The sequence below is a fragment of the Myxine glutinosa genome, chromosome 5 (assembly GCF_964187855.1).
Source record: "Myxine glutinosa chromosome 5, kmMyxGlut1.1, whole genome shotgun sequence".
NCBI classification, from domain to species: Eukaryota; Metazoa; Chordata; class Myxini; order Myxiniformes; family Myxinidae; genus Myxine; species Myxine glutinosa.
The window spans coordinates 67610381-67636950 of record NC_136265.1 but is presented as its reverse complement, the minus strand read 5'-3'; the positions used below and the strand labels follow the sequence as shown (position 1 = coordinate 67636950).

At 44.8% G+C, this 26570-nt stretch overlaps 2 protein-coding genes across 2 annotated transcripts in view; both read left to right on the top strand.

The window, feature by feature from the left end:
- LOC144892028 (uncharacterized) overlaps positions 1–26570 on the top strand; it is a 63736-nt gene that overhangs the window by 9875 nt on the left and 27291 nt on the right. The window lies entirely within an intron of this gene.
- On the top strand, positions 4985–22624 carry LOC144891962 (uncharacterized). The gene is made up of 5 exons (XM_078777071.1): positions 4985–5740; positions 5810–6508; positions 6761–7455; positions 21412–21798; positions 22036–22624. Exons 1-5 carry the CDS (start codon positions 4985–4987, stop codon positions 22622–22624), a joined length of 3126 nt encoding a protein of 1041 aa, XP_078633197.1.

Below are 26570 nucleotides of genomic sequence, written 5' to 3'. Positions count from 1 at the left end.
TAGTATCGAGCCAAGCAAGAACCAAACCAAAAAGTGGAGAGAAATTACAACCATGGTATTTGAATGGGAAGCGTAATGAATGTGGGTGATTTCAAAAAAGTCGAATCTAAGAAATAACCAAGACAAATGTAAATAAAGTTCACAGACTGAGAGCTTTAAAAAGATTTTTAATGGATGCCAAGAAAACAATTGAAAAATAATTTACTACAATCTTAAAATGATATGTGGTTCAGGAGGAGCTCAGAGCAGAAAGCTGAGGGAGGTTTATCATTTTATCTCCAATCAACAAAGATATTTAGCCTATGAAACAAACCCCAACATATTAGTTATTAACATTCTCGATGGTGATTAAAGTTATAAAAAGGAAAGGTGCTTTAATAAACTACAAATCCAACAAATCAAACCAATAGCAAGAAAAGTACAAAAGCATCTATAAACAAGAACGGCACTCGGTAGAGCACATACCTCAGCCAGGCTGAACAGTTTATGTATTGTATCCCACTGATAGGCCGGATCTGGATTCAGACCTGAGCCAAAATCTAGTCGGCTTGTTCTCATCATGGAACCAACTCATCCACCAAGTTTAGTCATAACTCGTCCATAACTTTTTTAAATATCATGTTGTATATCGCTTTTGGCCCGATCTCTCAATGGTGAAGAATCACTTTAAAATTTTTATTAGCTGGATCCGAATCTGGAACTTCACCAAAATCTAATCATTTCATCCTTGTCACATACACTACCACTCGGCCAAATTTCGTCTGAATCTGTCCACAGTTTTTTGAGACATCTTGTTCACAGGCAGACGGAGGACAGACAGAAATGAAAGAAATGAAATTTCAAGTGAATCGGATGAAAATTGAGGATTTTAGAAATTTGAAATTGTTGTTGACCTTTGGCCTATGTTGACCTCTTGGCCTGTGCTGGTCTCAAAAATAGTTGGTGGTTGAATTCAGTTTGCTGATTTGAAAATCCGATTCAAATTTCAAGTCAATTGGATGTAAATTGAGGATTTTAGAAATTTGAACAAAGTGGTTGACCTTTGGTAGAGCAGTGGTAGAGTGTGGTAGAGCAGCAACGAAGGCTGGAAAGGGTGGAAAAGCGAATGGTTCAGTGGATGTGTGGAGTATCGTTGAGAAAGAGAGGAAGACAAATGATGAATTGCGAAAGATGATGGGAATAGAGCCTGTGATGGATGCTGTGAAGAGAAACAGGTTGAGATGGTTTGGTCATGTGTTGAGGAAGGATGAAAGTGACTGGTTGAGAAGAGTGATGGAAATGAATGTAGAAGGAAGTAGAGGACGGGGAAGACCGAGAAAGACTTGGCTGAAGATGGTCAAAGAAGAAATGCGGGCAAGGGGGTTAACAAGGGGAGATGCAGAAAATAGGGCAAAATGGAGAAGATTGTCATGGGGACCGCAAGGCTAACCCCCACTCTTGCAGGGAAAATGGCCTTAAAATGCCTGTTGTTTTGTTGTTGGTTGACCTTTGGTCTATGTTGACCTTATGGCCTCCGCTGATCTCAAAAATTGTTGGTGGTTGAATTCAGCCAGCCGATATGAAAATCGCATTCAAATTCCAAGTCAATCGGATGAAAATTGAGGATATTAGAAATTTGAAATTGTTGTTGACCTTTGGCCTATGTTGACCTTTTGGTCTATGCTGATCTCAAATATAGTTGGTGGTTGAATTCAGTAAGCCGATATGTAAATCCTTTTCAAATTTCAAGTCAATCCGATGAAAATTGAGGATTTTATAAATTTGAAATAAATGGTTGACCTTTGGCCTGTGTTAACCTTTTGTCCTACAATGATCTCAAAATAGTTGGTGGTTGAATTCAGTTAACTGATGTGTAAATCCTCTTCAAATTTCAAGTCAATTGGATGAAAATTGAGGATTTTAGAAATTAAAAAATAAAGTGGTTGACCTTTGTCCTATGTTGACCTTTTGTCCTACAATGATCTCAAAATAGTTGGTGGTTGAATTCAGTTAACTGATGTGTAAATCCTCTTCAAATTTCAAGTCAATTGGATGAAAATTGAGGATTTTAGAAATTAAAAAATAAAGTGGTTGACCTTTGTCCTATGTTGACCTTTTGGTCTAAGCTGATCTCAAAAATAGTTGGTGGTTGAATTCAGTTCGCTGATGTGTAAATCCTATTCTAATTTCAAGTCAATCGGATTAAAATTGAGGATTTTAGAAATTTGAAAAAAAGTGGTTGACCTTTGGCCTATGTTGACCTTTTGACCTCAAAAATATATAGGATTTTGTCGGACCACGAACTCTACCGTTTGGTGAAGTTTTGTGAAGATCGGTTTAAAATTGTGACCTGTAGGCAAGTATAAGTGAGTGGACACACACACACACACACACACACACACACACACACACACACACACACACACACACACACACACACACACACACACACACACACACACACACACACACACACAAACACACACAAACCGGAGTGATCAGCATACTTGCAAATTCTTCTTTTTTTTTTGCCAAGTAACAAACGGACCCAAATGCAATACCCTCTCCTCTGGCAAAGGTAATGACAACAACAAGAAAGAGTAATTAGAGATTGCAGACCCTCGCCAGGCCATGTTTGTGTGGTGTTTATTAGATGCTGTGTTTGTTTGGTTTATTGACGACATAGATTTATGTTAAATCCAATATGGCTGCCAAACCACATGTCCGATGACATCATCAGTTTAATTCTCCCATACAATTTTTGTGTTGATCATGCTCAATAAATTTAAAACTGATAGGATCAAGCATTCTACTTGTCCAATTATGACATCATAATGAAGGCAACGATGACATCATCATGAATATATGTTGTTCCCCATGGGAAGTACCTGACGGAGCCATGGAGTAGTTTTGGAGATAGAGGTGCAAAGTTTTTTGGGTGTATGATGTTGGGTGTATGACGTTGGGTGTATGACGAGGATGAATTGATTCGATTTTGGTGGAGATCTGAAACCGGATCCGGATCCGATATTTTTAAAGTGATTATTCACCATTTGTGATGGGGCTCCAAACAATATGTAGCATGATGTCTCAAAGGGTTGTGGACGGATTCAGACAAAACTTGGTGAACATGTTGGGTGTGTGACAAATGTGAATTGATTCAATTTTGGTGAAGGTCCGAATTTGGATATGAGACTTTTTTTTTAAATTACCCTGCGCTTGCGAAGCGAAAAGCAAGGTTAGCCATTCGGTTACGTACGTACGTTACATTCGGTTATTCGTGTGGCATACGTATGTGTGGCGTGTCTGCATTTTTAAAATTCATTTTCTCGTCAATGGTTGGTCCGATTAACACGAAATTTTACCATAGGAGTTACTCCGCCTGCAGAATTTTTAAATTCATACTTATGACGTCATAGGTTATGTGGTACGGACGCCATCTTGGAAAAATGTTACACCTCTATCTCCCAAACCGCTCAATGGAAAAAGTCGAAACAAGGCTCATTGTCAAGTACTCCCCATGGGGAATAAGATATGTTAATGATGATGTCATCGGTACCTTAATTATGACGTCATAATTCAACAAGTACAACGCTCGATTTGATCAGTATGATTTTTTTTTCTCTGCAATTCTTTGTCCGATTTACACAAAATTTTCAGCATAAGAGCGCCTCCTCCTGTATAATTTTTTATATTCATACTTATGATGTCATAGGTCACGTGGTACAGGCGCTGTCTTGGAAAAACTTTGCACCTCTATCTCTGAAACCACTCATGGAAAAAATTTAAACATGGCTCATTGTCAAGTACTCCCCATGGGGAATAAGATATGTTAATCATGATGTCATCGGTGCCTTCATTATGACGTCATAATTCGACAAGTACGCTTGATCCGATCAGGATGATTTTTTTTTTCTCTGCAACTGTTAGTCTGACGGGCATGAAATTTTCACTATAGGAGCGCTTATTCCTGTAGAATATTTTAATTATAATTATGATGTCATGGGTCGCGTGGTACAGACGTAATCTTGGAAAAAAACAAAAAACGTTGCACCTCTATATCTCTAAAACCGGTCCATGGAAAAAAATTAAACGTGGCTCATTGTAAAGAACTCCGCATGGGGAATAGGTGTTATTAACGATGAAAGTGATTCTTCACCATTGAGAGATGGGGCCAACAACGATATGGAGCATGATATCTCGAAAAGTTCTCATGATACAAAACTTGGTGGATGAGATGGTTTGATGACAAGAACAAGCCAATTTGGATCATTAGTTCAGGTCCGAATCCAGATCCGGCCTAACAGTGGGATAAAAAACCACCGTTTAAAGGCCATTTTTCCCCGCAAAGCGGGGGTTGGCCTTTTCGGGGACCGTGGTAGTTGTTTTTTTTTTTTTTTTTTTTTTTTTTTTGTGTATCCCACTGTTAGGGGACCTAACAGTGGGATGCACAATGGAAACTAAACAACTTGGTGGAGGGATGCGCTCTACCGAGTATACTTCTAGTTTATCATGGAATCTACCAGCACATTTTTTACATTCCATAACATAGACAAAGGATGGGTACCTCAACCATCTAAATAAATAAAGCAAAATAAACAGTTTGTATATGTTCTTTAACTACTCCTACGTCCCAAGGCCAATCTCAAGCAAACATTGTGGATGATATCATGTTTAGCTTCAGCGAGGATTGAACGTACTCCACTTAACTTATCCTAAGGGTGGGGTAACCTGCTCGTGTTGTAATAAAAATGTGTGATGTAATGAAAGTGAAAATACTTCTCTATTATGGAAGAGTATTCTGGAAAGTAAAAATACTTTTTTCCTTTTTTTCAATGTAATTGTGATTTATTGACACTTTTTGTGAATTGATCTTCTTTGCAGAGAAACAAAATATTTTTTTTTTTAATGTACCAACAATTTTCACCAAAGTTCACAGTTGTTCGACCCGGAGGTTTCTTTGAATCACCACAATAATTTTTGTCAAGACAATGACAAATGTAGCATGTTATATGAGAACACTCAGAAAAATTGTCAAAAATTGTTGCTCGATTGCATCAATAGAAGTGAGAAACCAAACAAGTCCTCTTTATACAAGAATGCACTTCCCTCCTTTTCATCTTCAACAGGAGATCAAAATGTACACACAGAAGAGGAGCCATATAAGTGTACTGTGCGCAGCGAGGTATTTGCTTCTTCATCACGTTTATCGAACCATCAAACGGTCCATGCAGGAGAGAAACCACACAAGTGTTCTATATGTCAAAAAGACTTTGATACATTTTCACGATTAAAAAATCATGAAAGAATACATACAGGAGAGAGGCCGTACAAGTGTAGGGTCTGTAACAAGGCTTTTACTTGTTCAGCAAATTTAACACAACATGAAAGAATACACACGGGAGTGAAGCCCTACAAGTGTTCCATATGCAGCAAGGCATTCTTGCGTTCATGCCATTTTTATCGACATCAAAGAATACACACGGGAGAGAAGCCCTACAAGTGTTCCATATGCAGTATGGCATTTGCATTTTCTTCTGCTTTTGCGAGGCATCAAATAATACACACGGGAGAGAAGCCCTACAAGTGTTCTGTATGCAGTAAGGCTTTGCCCTCTTTCTCAACATTGAAGATACATCAAAGGTTGCACACTGCAGAGCGACCCTACAAGTGTTCCATGTGCAACAAGGCTTTTGCTTGTTCATCAAATCTATCCAAACATAAACAAATACACTCAGGAGAGAGGCCGTACAAGTGTACTGTCTGTACCAAAACTTTTACTAGATCAGCATATTTATCTGAACACCGACAAATACACTCAACAAAAAAGCCACACAATTGTACTTTGTGTCAAAAGGCCTTCAATAAGTTATCACATTTTAAAAATCATCAAAGAATACATACAGGAGAGAAACCCTACAAGTGTTCTTTGTGTAACAAGTCTTTTACTTGGTCAGGAAATTTATCACAGCATCAAAAAGTTCACACAGGAGAGAAGCCTTACAAGTGTTCCGTATGCAGCAAGACTTTCACATATTCTTCTGATTTTGGAAGACATCAAAAAACCCACAGAGGAGAGCTACCCTACAAGTGTTCCTTATGCAGCAAAGTGTTCATGCGTTCAACACAATTATATCAACATCAAAGAATGCACACGGGAGAGAAGCCCTACAAGTGCTCCGTGTGTAACAAGGATTTTACTTGTTCAGCAACTTTATCACAACATCAAAAAATACACACCGGAGAGAAGCCCTACAAGTGTTCCATATGCAGTCAGGCGTATACGTATTCATGTGATCTTGTGAGACATCAAAGAATACACACGGGAGAGAAACCCTACAAGTGTTCCGTGTGCAGCAAATCGTTCACGCGTCCATCTCATTTTCATCGACATCAAAGAATACACACGGGAGAGAAGCCCTACAAGTGCTCTGTGTGCGGCAAGGTCTTTGCTGAATCGGCATATTTATCTGAACATCAAAACATACACACGGGAGATAAGCCTTACAGCTGTTCCATATGCAGCAAGGTGTTTACATTTTATTCTCTTTTTTGGAGACATAAAAAGACCCACACAGGAAAGAAGCCCTACACATGCTCCGTGTGCAAGAAAGCGTTCACGCGTTCAACACAATTATATATACATCAAAGAATACACACAGGCGAGAAGCCTTACAAGTGCTCTGTGTGTAGCAAGATGTTTGCTCAATCGAAATATTTATTTAAACATCAAAAAATACATGCAGGAGAGAAGCCCTACAAGTGTTCTTTGTGCAGCAAGGCATTTCATCTGGTCTCATCACTGAAAATGCATAAGAAAATACACACCGGAGAGAAACCCTTCAAGTGTCCTGTATGCAGCAAAGCGTTCATTTGTTCATCACAATTATATCGACATCAACAAATACACACGGGAGAGAAGCCCTACAAGTGCTCTGTGTGTAGCAAGGTATTTTCACAATCGTCATGTTTATGGAAACATAAAAAAATACATACAGGAGAGGGGCCGTACACCTGTACTGTGTGCAGCAAGGCATTTCGTCTTGGCTCATTACTGAAAATGCATAACAAAATACACACAGGAGAGAACCCCTTCAAATGTTCCGTGTGCAGCAAAGCGTTCCCATTTTCATCAGAATTATATCGGCATGAAAGAATGCACACGGGAGAGAAACCCTACAAGTGTACATTGTGCAGCAAAGCGTTCACGCGTTCATCCCATTTTAATGAACATCAAAGAATACATACAGGAGAGAGGCCCTACAAGTGTACTGTGTGCAGCAAAGCATTCACGTGTTCATCCCATTTTAATCAACATAAAAAAATACATACAGGAGAGAAGCCGTACAAGTGTTCTGTGTGCACAAAAGCATTTCGTCTCGTCTCGTTACTGAAAATGCACAACACAATACACACAGGAGAGAAGCCCTTCAAATGCTCCGTGTGCTGCAACTCATTTAGTCAATTGGAAAGTTTGTATGTACATCAAAAAACACATTTGGCAGATAAGACGTACAAGTGTTCTGTCTGCAACAAGGCATTTTTATATAAATCAAGTATATATCGACATCACAAAAAGCATGCAGGAGAGAAAAGGAAAACTACAAAAAGAAATATCAGCAGTACAAAAAGACTGACAAAAGAGCAGGAAGATTAAAAAAAAACAGCTTGGCAGAATAGGGATCGATAAAGTTCATTGGAATGGATCAGAAGCGATCAACTTAATTGGGATGGAGAGCAATTAATCATAAATGCCCAAGACCAAAGACACTACACTAATGCCTTTAAGTGGCAGGATTGAGCCAATCGGACAAATACTGGTTTTGTGGGGGTAAAAAGAGAGTACCAGTCACCTTTCAGGGATGTAAATTGGATGGTATTCATAGAATACTTACCCCGCACAGTCGACTTTGTGCGAGCCAACTCTTCTGTTTTTTTAAGGGTTTTTTTTTCCTTTGATCCAACATGGCTGCCAGACCACGTTACCGATGATGTCATCAATTTACATTCCCCAATGCAATTGTTGTGGAGATCAACGCTCATTAAATTTCAAACTGATCGGACTAAGCGTTGTACTTGTCAAATTATGACATCATAAAGAAGGCACCAATAACGTCATCGTTAACAACACGTATTTCCCATGCGGAGTTCTTTACAATGAGCCACGTTTCATTTTTTTCCATGGAGTGGTTTTGGAGATGTATAGGTCCAAAGTTTTTTGGTTTTACCAATATGGCGCCCATACCATGCGACCTATGACATCATAATTATCACAAAAAATTATAAACTGGTAGACACATACTGAATAATATAATAATATAATATAATATCTATCTATAATTCCAGTAATCTCTGTGTGTGTGTGTGTTTGTCTGTGTGTCTGTGACCGCTGTTTCTCGACAACCACGGGTCCGATATACTTTAAACTTGCCAGGTATATTGCTGGGGACCCGAGGATGTGCCTTTTCAAGGTTTCATATTAATCGGACAAGTAGTTACCGAGCTATGGCGATTTCTTTACCAAACTCCGCAAGCCGTTCGCTTTGGACCAAACCATTTCATGTAAATAGAGGGGGGGGATTGTCACCGTACTCGCAAGCCGTTCGCTTTGGACCAAACCATTTCATGTAAATAGAGGGGGGGGATTGTCACCGTACTCGCAAGCCGTTCGCTTTGGCTTTGCGAATGGACCAAACCATTTCATGTAAATAGAGGGGGGGGGGGGGGGGGGGATATAATTTTAGATATATATATATAGTACGGGCATGCCCTAGTAATAATAATACACATAATTCATTCATACATTCATTCAGACACATGGTGAAAATTTCGTGTCAATCGCACCAACGGTTGCCGAAAAAAGGATTGATTAAAAAAGATGGTGTCCATGCCACATGACCTCTGACGTCATAATTACCACTAAAAATTCTACATGAGTAGACGCATACTATGGTGAAAAGTTCATGTCAATCGCACCAACGGTTACCGAGAAAATTATTAAATTAATTTTAAAAGATTGTGCCAATACCATGTGACTTATGATGTCATGATTATCACTTAAAATTATACACGAGTAGACGCATACTATGGTGAAAATTTCGTGTCAATTGCAATAATGGTTGCCGATAAAATGAATTTTAAAAACGCAGACATGTACGTATGACATACGTACAAACGTACGTAACTGATCGTGAAACCCTGCTTTTCACTTCGTGAGCGCAGGGTAATAGCTCATGTTGGAACAGTTGTATACAGAAAGCCATAACAGCATCTGTAGAGTAATCCACTGGCACATCTGTAAATATTTCAACATTCCGGTTCCAGAACAATCGTGGAAACACAAACCAGATCCCATTATGTGTGGACATTTCAAACAAAGCATTGCGTCCGCACATAGTGCTCAAACACAAAAAGGAAATCTCAGCATTGTTGATGTTTCAGTAAAGTCTGTGCAGCCAAGCCAAGCAGGAGGAATGTATGCCGAAAATAATAGAGACTGCACCTTCTCCAATGAGGAATAAGTTTTCATCGTCAGTATAAGAGAGAGTTCTCCACTGAAGCAAAATGCTGAAGGGGTGTCATAAGTTCAAAACGCATCAAGCTTTGATGAAAAGATGTTGAAAAGAGGTAAGATGGCTTGTTGAAGAGAAGCAGACCTTCCTTTATTGCTAAGTGTATTCTGTGCATGAGGCATGGGGGACGCACAAAATAGGAGAATGGTTTTGAGGATTACCTAAAAAAAAAAATCTAAAATATACTCAAAAGCAAAAATATTCTTACTTAGAAAGATAACCACAGGAGCATCAACAGTCCACAAATATTTATTCAACAACAGAATAAAGAAAAACTCAAACAGTACTCGGTAGAGAGCACTCCTCCACCAGACTGGTCGGTTTACGTTTTGTATCCCACTGATAGGCCGGATCTGCATCTGGACCTTAAAAAAAATCCAATTGGCTTGTTCTTGCCACTTACCAAACCTGTCCACCAAGTTTCGTCTGAATCCGTCCATAACCTTTTGAGATATCCTGCTCACAGACAAATAGACAGGAGTGAAAACAACCTCTGTCCACGTCAGACAACAGACAAGAAAGAAATGTCCTCAGAACAAGTAATTTTATGGATATTGCTGTGGGTTATGGAATATGAGGAAAAAAAGTGCATTGGACGAGACAGCGCAAACTAATGGGAGCAGCTATTTCAAAAACACCAATATAAAGACCATACTGATAAACAAACCCGAAATTGCAAATCTAGGTGTTAGTACCCATCAACTTTGTCTGAATAACTTGGAAATCATGGAAATGACAAAATACCATGATCTGAAAAAGGAAGTCAAGAGAACCTGAAAGCTGAAGAGCACCGACATTGTGCTAATGATAGTTGGATCAATGGGAATGATAAGGAAGAACCGCACCGAGATCATAAATACCATCCCGTGGAATATTACTACAAACAAACTACAACTGGAGGCTGCTGGAGTTCAGTGACTATCCTGAAAAGAACCATCGGAATAAAGATATGAAAACAACAAAAGTTCACAACTTGGTCCATGAAATGTGATCCTTCACAGAAATTGAGGTGGATACTTTGACTTCCTGGGAGGACCCTTTCCACATTCTGAAACTACCAACTGAAAGAAACCCTTAACGTATTCTCAGTTCAGTAAAGCTCTCATACAATAATTTCTGTTACCTGCATGGCCACCTGTACACAAGTGATGTAATCTCTGTACCAATCTGTCTGCAAAATCACATCAGTTTGCGTTCACATGCAGTGGATGTGCGGGCAGTGCCGACATGACTCTATTATGTCCCGTTATTTTTACCTGGCCACACTTATAATGTGATAAAAATGAGTTCCCTTACCATGAACTTCAAACGCTTTCTCACCCTCGGTTGTTTGTCCGTGCTTTATCCTTTCTTTACATGTGCTGAGCGTCAAGCAAGGAAGCAGCACGTGCCATTTTAAAAAGTCTTTGGTATGACTCGGCTGGGGTCAGGTTCAAATTGCTGACCTCATAGACTCGTTGTTCTCCATCAGATGCTCTAACCATTACACCACTGATATATAGCGTACCACCACAACCACCACCATCCTTTAAATTTACTCCTTGAGAGTGTCTTTTATGATTTGCAATTCCTGCTCTCCATCCCCTTCCTCTCTCATCACCAGCCTTGTGCATTTGTGTTCAAGCAAAGATATGTGTTGTCTTTTTAAAGTTTTTTTATTACTAAAATTTTACCCTGTGTAATAACTTATTAATTATTACTCTCCCACGTTTGTTTTATTATCCACCTTTTTATTATTAAACTGTTTGCATTTGATATCCAGGCAGCAATCTCTCTTACTGCTATTGTTTCTATTTGAACAGGAGAGAAAGTCTTTGGGAAAGGCTTTCCTTGGCTTCAATCTCCCATGTGAAGATTTTAATTTGGCCGACACCACGATACGGGTCAGTTATCCAGGGGCACACTCACATGTAAATAAGAAAATCGAACTAATGTATATGGGATTACGGTTATGGACTCAGAAAAGACTGACTGAACACGCCACTGGACTCTTTTAGAGGTTGGACAAAGTGGACCCGTGAGTGTTGATGTTCAAACACGTCAATCATGCCATGATGGAGTAGTACAGACTTGTACAAAGCTGTCCTGGTCCAAACATTATATAACCACATTTTATCACTGTAACAAAATGTACAAAAATGGTCGAAATGTTTAGGTTGTTAGGGGCAACGTTTGGGAAGAAATTCAGAGGTGCAGGTAAATGATTGTCGTATCTACGGCTCTCAAGGTATTGGGCTTCGGGTTAGTGAAGAAATTCAAAGAAGCGCGGGTGAACAACGGCAGTAGCTGTCTCTCTGTATTAGTGAAGAAATTCACAGAAGTGTGGGTAAATGGCAGGAGTAACTATGCCTCAAAGTATTTTACTAATGATAGGTGGGGAATTCACAGACGCGGGTAAACGATGGGAGTAACTAAGGCTATTGAAGACTTAAAGGTCGACAAAATGTATCGGATTCCCACCAAATTTGTTGTAGTCGAGTGTTCAACCACTCCAGCGACTACCAAAACCGAAAACAAATCCAACCGAAGTTACTATAAACCCGTGAGGCCACTCAAAGCAAAAAGTGCATTTTCTCCAAAAGAATTCCTTTACAAAGTCATAATTCCCGATTTATAAGCAATCCTTGCACGATCCGAAAGAAAGCCTAACATAATCCGAAAGCTTATAACATCAGGCATACAATGATATCCATAACTTTAATCAAACCCTTCATTTAGGCAACTTTATTTGTCAAACGCCACGGCTTAGCAACTATCCAAGACCATCAGCTAACAGGCCATATTTTAAAACATTAATAAAACCAAAACTACAAACCTCACAAACACAAGTCTTACCTTATTCTTTTCCACACACTTATCTTTCCAAATATCCACACGCATTCGTACCTGCAGGACCAACACAGGAAACCTGTCTCACAAACGGTCTAAACCCAGCTCACAAACCCTGTTAGTGAGTGAACAATCTCAATAGGCCGAAACAAAATGGCGGCTTTAGAACCCAGCGATGGCACAGTGGGCTGACCAAGGATTTTTTGTTTGTTTTAGTTATGAGCACCCTGTTAATCATCTTCAAAAAGGGTGTTTTTAACACACCCAAACAACACATTCAAGGAATCCCTTGGAGGTCGAGAAGTATGCATGCAAGGTTTGGGGTTGCTAGGTTTCATGGTTTTGGAGTTATGGAGGAGATACACACAATGCCTTTTATTACCTGCGCCACCGAAAATGGATGGAGGTTATGTTTTCACCCCTGTCTGTCCTCCGTCTATTTGTCTGTGAACAAGATGTCTCAAAAAACTGTGGACGGATTCGGACGAAATTTGGCGGAGAGGTAGTGTATGTGACAAGGACCAAATGATTAGATTTTGGTGAAGATCCGGATCCGGCTACTAGAATTTTTTAAGTGATTCTTCACCATTGGAAGATAGGGCCAAAAACTATATATAGCAGGATATATCAAAAAGTTGTGGACGGATTTGGACGAAACTTGGTGGAGAGGTTGGGTGTGTGACAAGACCGAATCGATTTGATTTTGGTGAAGATCTGAATATGGATTCGGATACGAGAGTTATTTAATTTTTCTGTGATTCTTCAGCATTGAGAGATCGGACGAAAATCGATATATAACATGATATTTTAAAAAGTTATGGACGAGTTATGACTAAACTTAGTGGACGAGTTGGGTAGGTGACAAGAACAAGCCGATCAAATTTTGGTTCAGGTCCGAATCCAGATCCGGCCTATCAGTGGGATAAGTAAACTGTTCCGCCTGGTGGAGGTATGCTCTCTACTGAGAACCGTTCTAGTTATTATAGATATGGAGTCGTGTTGGTTTTGAGGAAATCGTTTACATACTTGCCAATTGACTTCATGTCCGACCTTCACATGTGATGAAAACATGCATGTGCATGTAGTCCTCCACATGTGATGAAAACATCCGTGTACATGTAATCCTTCACATATTATTAAACCATGCATGTATATGTAATCCTTCACATGTGATGAAAACGTGTATGTACATGTAATTCTTCACGTGATTAAAACATGCATGTACATGTATAATCCTTCACGTGAGTAAAGAATGCATGTACATGTAATCCCCCACAGGTGCATGTAATCCATCACATGTGATGAAAACGTGCATGTAATGTAATCTGTCACGTGATGAAAACATGCATGCGCATGTAATCCTTCACATGTGATGAAAAGATGCATGTGCATGTAATCCTTCACATGTGATGAAAGGATGCATGCACATATAATCCTTTACATGTGATGAAAACGTGTATGTAATGTAATCCTTCACATGTGATGAAAACATGCGTGTGCATGCAATCCTTCACATGTGATGAAAGGATGCATGTACAATTGTACATATAATCCTTTACATGTGATGAAAACGTGCATGTAATGTAATCCTTCATGTGATGAAAACGTGTATGTACATGTAATCCTTTGCATGATTAAAACATGAATGTACATGTATAATCCTTCACGTGATTAAAACATGCATCTACATGTAATCCTCCACAAGTACATGTAATCCGTCACATTTGATGAAAACGTGTATGTACATGTAATCCTTCACATGAGTAAAACATGAATGTACATGTATAATCCTTCACGTGATTAAAACATGCATCTACATGTAATCCTCCACAAGTACATGTAATCCATCACATTTGATGAAAACGTGCATGTAATGTAATCCTTCACTTGTGATGAAAAGATGCATGTACATATAATCTTTTAGATGTGATGAAAATGTGCATGTAATGTAATCCTTCACATGTGATGAAAACGTGTATGTACCTGTAATCCTTCACATGATTAAAACATGCATGTACATGTAATCCTTCACATGTGATGACAACGTGTATGTACATGTAATCCTTCACGTGATTAAAACATGCATGTGCATGTAATCCTCCACAAGTACATGTAATCCTTCACATGTGATGAAAGGATGCATGTACATATAATCCTTTACATGTGATGAAAACGTGCATGTAATGTAATCCTTCACATGTGATGAAAACGTGTATGTGCATGTAATCCTTCACGTGATTAAAACATGCATGTACATGTAATCCTTCACATGTGATGACAACGTGTATGTACATGTAATCCTTCACGTGATTAAAACATGCATGTACATGTAATCCTTCACATGTGATGAAAACGTGTATGTACATGTAATCCTTCACGTGATTAAAACATGCATGCACATGTAATCCTTCACATGTGATGACAACGTCTATGTACATGTAATCCTTCACGTGATTAAAACATGCATGTACATGTATAATCCTTCACATGTGATGAAAACATGCATGTACATGTAATCCTCCACAAGTACATGTAATCCTTCACATGTGATCATTTGCTCGATTTGATGATGTGATGAAAACATGCCTTTTGCAGTGGGGGAGATTGGATGGTCAGTTGGACGGAGAGGTTGTTTAATTTCCGATATGAGAGGTTAACGTTCCGGAGTAATGCCTAATGGCGGCCTGAACTAATTTGACCATGAAGGGAGACGTCCAAGATCCTGCGAAGTACCGAGGCATCTGTGACTGTGAGAACAAGGAAAGAATACCACCTTCTGGGTAAATCATAACATTATTTGCACATATTGATCTTGGGCCGAATTTGGGTAAATGGTTCAACACTCGCAGATCAGGATTTCCGTTTCCATGGTGATTTGGAAATCACGTGATCAGGGTGACGAATCTGCCGCTTGAAATCGTGCATAAGATCGTTTGGAGAAGGTACGCGTCACGTGCTTTACATTTACCCGAACGACATTTGTACTCGTGTATCAGTTGTCCATCTATAGGTAGGCTACAGTAATACCCTACCTTACAGTACCGTCTGTACTACACTCTACCTCACAGTACCGTTTTACTACACTTTACCTCAGTACATTCTATACTACAGCTACACTTTACCTCAGTATCTTCTATACTACACTTTACCTCAGTACGTTCTATACTACAGCTACAGCTACACTTTACCTCAGTATCTTCTATACTACACTTTACCTCACAGTACCGTTTATACCGCACGCTACCTTACACTTACACTTACAGTACCGTCTATACTGCACTTTATCTCATAGTACTGTACTTTACTACTAACTACACTGTACTCTAGTACATGTAATCCTTACACTTACAGTATGGTATACCATAATACGAGCTGTCATTTTTTTTTACCGTACTTTAAGGATTAATATAAATAATACTGTACATTATTACACGATACTAAAGCGCGGCGTTACGCGCGCTGCTTGTGAGCAAGGAGGAAGCGGGCAAGCGGTAACATATAAACGTCTTTATTGTAAGACTACACTGTAACACTGAAATGCTCCGGGCTGGTCGCCCAGTGTATATCATGAGGCCACGCCTACCCCTCGGGCGTGGCCACCACCCACTTGGTGCGTGGAATGATGTCACCACGCCAGTGGGCTTTTGTGTCCGCCACACGCGCCCCCCCCAGAATTCCCGCGCACCTGGAGGGCCAGTTTGCGGGGCAGACGAATGACCCGGCCGAAGCGCCCCCTGGCGATCGGCGGTGTCCGGGGTGCAGGGATGCCAGGTGGGATGCCCCTGGCTGCCCCAGGGATGGGTGCAGGACCGGGGGGCGGCGGGGCTGGGCGGTGCCGGGGGTCCGCCCGCAGGAGGGCGGCCCCGACGTGGGGGTCGGGCCACTGGCGGTGGATGGTCCACATCGAGGTGGGCCGGCTTGAGGCGGTCTACCGAAACGCGGTCAGGAGTACCGCCGATGTCCAGGGTGAAGTGCTTCGCCCCGGTCTCCAGCACGCGGAAAGGCCCGTCGTACGGGGGCCGCAGTGGTGTCCGATGGGCATCGTGGCGGACGAAGACGTACTCCGCCGTGCGAAGCTCCGGGGCGACGTGCGTCGGTGGGTGCCCGTGGCATGCCGTTGGCACTGGGGCGAACCTCTGGGCGGTCTCTTGCAGAGCGGAGCGCTGCTGTGCCGCGGACCATGGTGCTGTGGAGTCGGGGAGGAACTCGCCCGGCACCCGCAGCGGTTGCCCGAAGACCAACTCCGCCGCGGATGCGCGCAGGTCCTCCTTGGGCGCCGTCCGGAGGCCCAGCAGGACCCAGGGGAGCCTGTCGACCCAGCCGCCGTCGCGGAGGGTGGCCCGGAGCGCGGCCTTCAATGAGCGGTGAAATCGCTCACACAGGCCGTTAGCCTGGGGGTGGTAGGCCGTGGTTCGGTGCAGCCGGACCCCGAGCCCCTGCGCAACCGCCCCCCAGAGCTCCGAGGTGAACTGGGGGCCGCGGTCGGATGAGATGTCTGAGGGGGCGCCGAACCGGGCGACCCAGGTGGCGATGAAAGCCTGCGCGACATCGGCCGCCGTTGTCGACGCCAAGGGCACGGCCTCCGGCCACCGGGTGGTGCGGTCCACCATGGTGAGGACGTAGGTGAAACCCCGCGAGGGGGGCAGAGGTCCCACCAGGTCCACGTGGACGTGGTCAAACCGGCGTTCCGGCACCGTGAACGGCGCCAACGGGGCCTGGGTGTGCCGGTGCACCTTGGCGCGCTGGCACGCGAGGCACGTCCTGGCCCAGCCACGGACGGCCTTCCGGAGGCCATGCCAGACGAACTTGTCAGCGATCAGCCTTTGGGAGGCCCTCGCCCCCGGGTGGGACAGGCCGTGGATGGCGTCAAACACCTGGCGCTGCCAGCCCGCGGGCACGATGGGGCGAGGACGCCCGAGGGAGACGTCACACAAGAGGGCCACGCCCGCGCCGTCGAACGGCACCTCGGTGATGCGGAGGCCCGTGACGGCGGTCCGCAAGGCCTGGACGTCGGGGTCAGCGGCCTGGTCCGCTGCCATCCGGGCATAGTCGATGCCGAGGTGGACTGCGTGGGCGACGGCCCGGGAAAGGCAATCCGCCACCGGGTTGTCCTTCCCCGCGACGTGCTGGATGTCCGTCGTGTACTCGGACACGGCCGAGAGGTGACGCTGCTGCCGGGCCGACCACGGCTCGGTGACCTTGCCCATCGCGAAGATCAGCGGCTTGTGGTCGACGAAGGCAGTGAACGCCCGGCCCTCGAGCAGATGGCGGAAGTGCCTGACCGCCAAGTGAAGTCCGAGCAACTCGCGGTCGAAGGTACTGTAACGGCGTTCGGGCGGGCGAAGCTGCCGGCTAAAGAACGCCAGCGGTTGCCAAGCTCCACGCACCCATTGCTCGTGCACCGCGCCCACCGCGTAGTCCGAGGCATCGGTGGTGAGGGCGATCGGTGCATCGGGCGCCGGGTGCGCGAGCATGGTGGCGTTAGCCAAGGCGAGCTTCGTGCCCGTGAACGCCGTGTCCATCTGCTCGGTCCAGGTAACGTCGCCTTTGCCCGGCTTACCTCGGAGAGCTTCGTGCAGGGGGCGCAGGAGCTGGGCGATACGGGGCAGGAACCGATGGTAAAAGTTCACCATGCCCAGGAACTCCTGCAGCCCTCTGATCGTGCGGGGGCGCGGAAACCCCTTCACCGCCTCCACCTTGGCCGGCAGGGGGACGGCTCCGTGCCTGGTGACACGGTGCCCCAGAAAATCGATTGTGGCGGCGCCGAACCGGCACTTTGCGGGGTTCACAATCAGGCCATGCTGGCCCAGGCGTTCGAAGAGCGTGCGGAGGTGGTGTAGGTGCTCTTCGCGGGACGCGCTGGCGACGAGGATATCGTCCAGGTAGACGTAGACAAAATCCAAGTCGCGCAGGACGCTGTCCATCAGTCGCTGGAACGCCTGAGCCGCATTCTTCAGACCGAAGGGCATGCGCAGGAACTCGAAGAGTCCGAATGGTGTGATGACCGCCGTCTTCGGGACGTCCTCCGGCCTGACGGGGACCTGATGGTAGCCGCGTATGAGGTCCACCTTCGAGAAGAAGGACCTGCCCGCCAAACGGGCGGAAAAGTCCTGAATGTGGGGGACGGGGTAGCGGTCGGGAGTCGTGGCGTCATTGAGACGGCGATAGTCCCCGCACGGTCGCCATCCCCCGCCGGGCTTCGGCACGATGTGCAGCGGCGACGCCCAAGCGCTCTCTGAGCGCCGAACGATGCCGAGTCGCTCCAGGGTAGCGAACCCCGCTTTTGCCACCGCCAGCTTCGTCGGCTCGAGGCGGCGTGCCCGGGCGTAGACCGGTGGCCCGACGGTGGGGATGTGATGGGCCACCCCGTGCTTGACGGCCCCCGCCAAGAAGGTGGGCCGCGTGAGGGCCGGGAAGCCGGCGAGGAGGCTGGTGAATGCGTCCGCTGCCGGAAGCGTACAGACCAACGTGGCCGGAACCGAATCGTTCGGCAAGCCGCTTGGCAAGCCGCTCGTTGAGCTGGGCAACGCACAAGCGAGCGAGCTGAACGTCTCGGCCTGGACATGCCGTCTGCGCTTGACGTCGACCAGGATCCCATTAGCGCACAGGAAGTCCGCGCCAAGCAGTGCCATGGGCACGTCGGCGGTGACGAACGTCCATCGGAAAACCTGCCCTCCAAACCGTAGAGAGAGGCAGCGTTTTCCGTACGTACGGATGGGCGTCCCGTTCGCGGCAAGCAGCGCGGGGCCCCCACCCGCGGCGTGCTTGTCTGACGTGCCGGCGGGAATGACACTCACCTGCGCTCCCGTGTCGCACAGGTAACGGCGCCCGGAGAAGGTGTCCGTTATGAACAGCAGGCTGCTCGAACGGCCGGCGCTCATCGCCACTATTGAGCGCCGGCCCTGGCGTTTCCCGACCCGTTGAAGGAGCACGGCGGATGACACCGCCGAGCTTCGTGGCCGAACTTGGCGTGGAACCAGCACCAGGTGGTGGAGCTGGAGGAGCGCGGCTGGCTCCGCCAGGCCGGTGGAGTTGGCGGGTTTCCCCGCGGTGACGGTTTTCGCCGCGGCGGTGGGCGGGGCGTGGCGGTGTTCACGAGGTGCGTATCAGCATGCTGCTGAACATCAGCGCGCTGTAGAAGCTGATGCTGTGGAACATGCTGCTGAACATCAGCGTCGAGGGCCGTGACGGCCATGCCGACGCTCGCCCGCGTGTCCGTAGCGGCGAAGTACCTGTCCGCCTTGGCGGCCAATGCTCGGGGTTCCGTTAGCTCGGTCCCGGCCAACGCGAGGCGAACCTGCGCTGGAAGTTGTTGGTGCCGGAAAAGCGCCCGGAATAGTGAACCGGGGGCTTCGTCGCCCAACAGTGACAGCATATGGTCCATTCGGACCGACGGGCGCGTCTCACCGAGCTCGGGGAGATCCAGGAGGCGGTCGGCCCGTGCGTCGTCCGTGAGGCCGAACGTGGCTAGGAGTAGCCGCTTGAGTGCCTCGTACTTGTGGCCGTCCGGTGGGTGGCGAAGGACGGACACAACTCGAGCGGCCGTGCCGGGCCCGAGGGAGGCGACGACATGGCAGTAGCGCAGGCCGTCGTTGGTGAGGCGCCGAAGCTGAAATTGGGCTTCGGCTTGAACGAACCAGACTTCGGCCTGGGCCTCCCAAAATTCGGGAAGTTTAATCGCCATTGCCTTGTCGTTGGCCATTGCAATGGCGTCGTGTTCGGAAGGATCGCTACGGCAGATCCAACGTCGAGGGTCACCAATAAAGCGCGGCGTTACGCGCGCTGCTTGTGAGCAAGGAGGAAGCGGACAAGCGGTAACATATAAACGTCTTTATTGTAAGACTACACTGTAACACTGAAATGCTCCGGGCTGGTTGCCCGGTGTATATCATGAGGCCACGCCTACCCCTCGGGCGTGGCCACCACCCACTTGGTGCGTGGAATGATGTCACCACGCCAGTGGGCTTTTGTGTCCGCCACAATACCTTACCTTACAGTACAGTACTTTACTACACTCTAAGGTATTTTTTTTACAAGTTGCCCATAAATTTGTTCACAATTTTTAGACCCAGAATCGATTATATCTTGTCATTTCTGACAAATTTACTATGTTGTAATATCGCGGCAAAAATTTATTAACGGAGAAAATACGAATACAAACTACCTCCTTCTGACGAGAATGAGCCAATCATAGAGCAGTGATACATCATGTGATCATATCGGCCAATGAGCGGCCTTCTAGGTTAGCGGTTAGGGTTACATGAGATTCATTCAAATTTGATATTTATTTCGGTCAAAATAACTCATTTTTTATGATTGGAGGGGGGCGGGGGGAGTCCTATATCGAAAGTGAGTCATTTGCCGCCGAAATCAATATCAAATTCGAATGAATTTCATCAAAAAACATCGGAAAAACCCTGGTTTGATGTGAAAAACGATTATGGGCAACTTATAAAAATTTACCCACTTACGGTACCGTACGTTACTATACGCTACCTTACAGTAATGTACGTTACTATACGCTACCTTAAAGTACTGTACTTTACTACACCCTACCTTACAGTACCGAACTACTACACTCTATATTACAGTACCGTACTTTACTATACTCTACCTTACAGATCGGTACTTTACTACACCCTACCTTACAGTACCGAACTACTACACTCTATATTACAGTACCGCACTTTACTATACTCTACCTTACAGTACCAAACTACTACACACTATATTACAGTACCGCACTTTACTACACCCTACCTTACAGTACCGAACTACTACACTCTATATTACAGTACCGTACTTTACTATACCCTACCTTACAGATCGGTACTTTACTACACCCTACCGTACAGATCGGTACTTTACTACACCATATCCTACAGTGCCGCACTTTACTACATCCTACCTCACAGTACATTTATACTACACCCTACCTAACAGTGCCATCTATACTACCCCTTACCTTACAGTACCATCTATATTACACTCTACCTTACAGTACCATACTTTGCGACACCCTATCTTACAGTGCCATCCTTTACTACACTCTACCTTACAGTACCATCCTTTACTACACTCTACCATACAGTGCCATCCTTTACTACACTCTACCATACAGTGCCATCCTTTACTACACTCTACCTTACAGTACCATACTTTGCGACACCCTATCTTACAGTGCCATCCTTTACTACACTCTACCTTACAGTACCATCCTTTACTACACTCTACCATACAGTGCCATCCTTTACTACACTCTACCTTACAGTACCATCCTTTACTACACTCTACCATACAGTGCCATCCTTTACTACACTCTACCATACAGTACCATCCTTTACTACACTCTACCTTACAGTACCATCCTTTACTACACCCTACCTTACAGTACCGAACTACTACACTCTATATTACAGTACCGTACTTTACTATACCCTACCTTACAGATCGGTACTTTATTACACCCTACCGTACAGATCGGTACTTTACTACACCATATCCTACAGTGCCGCACTTTACTACATCCTACCTTACAGTACATTTATACTACACCCTACCTAACAGTGCCATCTATACTACCCCTTACCTTACAGTACCATCTATATTACACTCTACCTTACAGTACCATACTTTGCGACACCCTATCTTACAGTGCCATCCTTTACTACACTCTACCTTACAGTACCATCCTTTACAACACTCTACCATACAGTGCCATCCTTTACTACACTCTACCATACAGTGCCATCCTTTACTACACTCTACCTTACAGTACCATACTTTGCGACACCCTATCTTACAGTGCCATCCTTTACTACACTCTACCTTACAGTACCATCCTTTACTACACTCTACCATACAGTGCCATCCTTTACTACACTCTACCTTACAGTACCATCCTTTACTACACTCTACCATACAGTGCCATCCTTTACTACACTCTACCATACAGTACCATCCTTTACTACACTCTACCTTACAGTACCATCCTTTACTACACTCTACCTTACAGTACCATCCTTTACTACACTCTACCATACAGTACCATCCTTTACTACACTCTACCATACAGTGCCATCCTTTACTACACTCTACCATACAGTGCCATCCTTTACTACACTCTACCATACAGTGCCATCCTTTACTACACTCTACCTTACAGTGCCATCCTTTACTTCACTCTACCTTACAGTGCCATCCTTACGACATCATGCCTTACAGTCCTCTCCGTTGCACCATGAATGGAGATCTCTTTGATGAAGATCACATAGCAAACACCCCGGGATCCACGAGCGGTTCCGATTGGGTCGGTCCACCTGAGGATAAGGATTCAGGACCCGGTACGTGTCGTTCTCTCCACACCAACACCTTCTGCTGGTTCCTGAAATTTTCGTTTAAATGAATTGTTTTTCTTTCAGATGAAATTTTGAAGGTGAAGTCTGAGTTTATTGATGATTCGTTCCCTCAACATGAAGGTTTGAACCACAAATGCATTTGTAACTCAACTGGACTATGTCCAGCTGAGTTTTTGTCGACACCCAGTGTCCGTCGTCCGTCTGTCGTCTGTCTGTCTGTCTGTCTGTCGTCTGTAAACAATTCGACTTCTACGCTCTAAAAGTCACAAATATTGATTAAATTTGATGAAACTTGTTATGCAGCATCTTTAAGATATAAACTAGTTTGGGATTGCATTTGGGCGTTGCACGCCCAAAAATGGGCGTGGCAGGGTGGCCATATTGAAGATCAATTTTTGTCATATCTTTTTAGCACATATAAACTATACACAAAGAATTAAGTTAAGCACCCCTACACAACGAATTAAGGTAAGCACCCCCTAATATATATTCTTTGTGTATATGTATACATTGGCATATATTCTAAGGTATGTGAGATCAAATAATGATTGGTATGACATTAGCAATTATCCATTGATGAAATTGAGTGATCAAAGTGAAAAAAAGTGATTGGTTGAGTCAGTGATCCGATCACGTGGGTCCTACACACGTTATTGACGCAAAGATCGCTAGAGGTCTTCTCAGAACAATGACTGTACGTTAGAAAACATAAACGTCATCCACACTGTCCGTGATGGACCTATAGCTCCATACTTAAATTGAGGTGAAAATATGCCTAAAATTCCCAAACAATTTCACCTTAAATTATTCAGAATAAAATATTGAAAACGGCATGATTGTTATGTTTTTATGTGACCATAATATCACTTCTCCAGAAAATATAGCAATATCATGGGTATATTACACTGTTTTGACGACAACAAACTTGTAATGTGCGAGGTTGTAAAAAAACGGGGGGGGGTGCTTAACTTAATTCTTTGTGTATATATAGACATAAACTAGTGTGGTTCTATTATGCATATTCTAACCATATTGATGTAGACCGGTTGAGTTCAGGTTCCCTGGAACCTCTCTAGTGTTGATGTTGTAGTTACCCCAAACACGCAAAGTGAAAAGTGGAGTTAAGTAATTGCTGAATGTCTGTCTATCCGTCTTATCAGTTTATGATTGAGAAACAACTTTTTTATCTTGATTGTCATATTTTGACCAAGAAAGGGAACATGAATAGGAAGGCAAGTTTGCCGTTTTACCGTACTTTGGCTCTGAATTTGTCCCGATTGCACATGCGCAGAGATGAGTCAGATCATTATTTTACTCTGGCTGCCTGACACTCAAGCAAAATTGAAAATCATTCCAAACAGGAAACCTATTGTGTTTCAGGATGTCATAATGGACACATACAACATGCACGAATAACTCGTAATGTTTTAGATAGGGTGATGTAAAAGACATTGCTGTGAATGGCAGTAAAAACTGTAGTTAGTTTATTTGTTTGACTTTTATAATCTTTTTTTTTTAATTGACATATATTTTAAGACTGTTTCATCCAAAAACCTCCAGTTATGCAGTGATAACCTCCAGTTAGCGGTTAGGGTGCCAGCTTGGGATCCTGGGTTTGAATCCCGGTCGATCGCTGAATTAACGCCAGAGGGGTCGACTCAGCCTGTCATCCTTCCGAGGTCGGCAAATTGAGTACCAGTTCACTGGTCGTGAGCGGCGACTGTGGACCCTGTGTGTCGCAAGAGGCGACTAACAGGGTTGGCGGCAGGAAGGCCGTAAAACATTGCTTCAAAAAGGGTACCACGTTGGCCCAAAAAGGCCAACCCCTGCTCATCTCGAAAAAAAAAAAAGGATGTGTGTGTGTAACCCATCATTCATTTTCTGTGTGCCAAGTTTGAACAAGATCGGTAAATGCATGTCCGAGAAATGGTTGAGGACGTTGTCAATATCGGGTTTTTTACAACTAAAATGGCCTCAACCTGTCATCCTTCCAAGGTCGGCAAATTGAGTACCAGTTCACTGGTAATTCCCTGTGTGTCGCAAGAGGTGACTAACAGGGTTGGCGGCAGAAAGGGCATCCGGCCATAAAACATTGCTTCAACTAGAACGCCACTCAGTAGAGCGCATACTCCCGCCGTGGGTCAAGTTGGAATAGTACGATTTCACAAAAGTTTGAGGGAGTAGTTCAGTGACAACACAAGACAAGACAACACAAGACAGACACTGCACAGATATATATTTAGAATATACTAGCAGAAGTACCCGGCATTGCCGGGTGGGGAGGGGAACGGGGGGGAGGGGAACGGGGGGGAGGGGAGAAGAGTGGGAGGGGGAGAGGGGAGAAGAGGGGGGGATGGGGAGGGTGAGGGATGGGATGGGGTGGGAGGGGGGAGTGTGGGTAGATGGGAGGGGGACCCGGCAGAAGTACCCGGCATTGCTGGGCGGGGAGGGGAGGGGAGGGGGAAGGGGAGAAGAGGGGGGAGGGGAGAAGGGTGGGGAGGGGAGGGGGAAAAGGGAGGGGGAGGGGAGAAGGGGAGGGGGTAGGGTGGAGGGGGGAGGGGGAGGGGGTAGGGTGGAGGGGGGAGGGGGAGGGGGAGGGGAAGGGGGAGGGGGAAAGGAGGGGGAGGGGGAAAGGGTGGGGGAGGGGGAAAGGGAGGGGGAGGGGGAAAGGGTGGGGGAGGGGGAAAGGGAGGGGGAGGGGGGAAAGGGAGGGGGAGGGGGAGGGAGAAAAGGGAGGGGGAGGGGGAAAATGGAGGGGGAGGGGAGAAGGGGAGGGGTAGGGTGGAGGGGGAAGGGAAGGGGGGACGGAGGGGGGAAGGGGGAGGGAAGGGGATGGCCAGTCAACAATGACGTTGCAGTTCTCATGGTCGGAGAGCAGCACAACAATCGGACAAAAGTTTGAGGGAGTAGTTCAGTGACAAGACAACACAACACAAGACAGACACTGCACAGATATATATTTAGAATATATAGAAGATAATGTTAAAAAAAAACAAGGCAATTTCACTTACATTTTCGGATTCAGCGTTCAATTCTGTATAAGTGAGTGTATTTTGAGGCATGCGTGACTTCAAATAAAATTGTAAGCCAGGAAAAGGGTCGTTTCATTCCTTAGGGATACAACATGTAAAACTGGCCCAAACGTCAAAACAAAACTCGCTCATTTTAAGTCGTACAACCTAATGCGACCACTCATTCTTCTGGGAAGAATCCCGTGCGCATGCTGGTCACACTTATAAGTCACCTAAGTCTTTATAAGTTCATCAAATACTGACACCGCAATTGACATTCGCTGAGGTAAATGTTGATCTCTTCTGAGGTAAACAAACAAACAAACAAAAAAACAGTTTTAAATCATTATACGTATCAAACGATACATTTTATGAAACGGGGAAACCTAATACACACTTTGGTGGTTTTAAAATGACAGAATATGTCTTTAGGCGCGTGCGATTTGCACTTCTGGAAGAAGAAGACCTCTCTTCCGGTCGTTCGATTTGGACTCTTCTCTCCTCGGAAGCTCTTCTGCCTCTTCCCGTTATCCAGCAGAAGAGGCGCGGGCTCTTCGAAAACAAAATGGCCTCGCCGATTACTTTGAAAGAACTTGGTCATATATGACACGTTGATATTACAGCTGTATGGCAAGTTTGCTTAACAGGCTTAACTCACTTAATCACGAGTTCTATTTTACTTATTTGTTGTTTTCTTGGTAATTAGTGAGTGATATGGGAGTGATATATACGCCGTTTTCACCCATAATTTCAGTCACGGAGAAACGCTGCTGGTTATACTTACGCAACAAAGCTGCAAGTGAAAACACAATCTGGATATT

What these genes read in the sequence shown, in the direction of transcription:
- LOC144891962 (XM_078777071.1), top strand. Translation starts at nt 4,985, where the DNA reads ATGTTATATGAGAACACTCAGAAAAATTGTCAAAAATTGTTGCTCGAT. An exon ending in GCTGTTCCATATGCAGCAAG is followed by an intron (nt 6,509 to 6,760) that starts GTGTTTACATTT and finishes TTGTGCAGCAAG; the next exon opens with GCATTTCATCTGGTCTCATC. An exon ending in CTACTACACTCTATATTACA is followed by an intron (nt 21,799 to 22,035) that starts GTACCGTACTTT and finishes CCTATCTTACAG; the next exon opens with TGCCATCCTTTACTACACTC.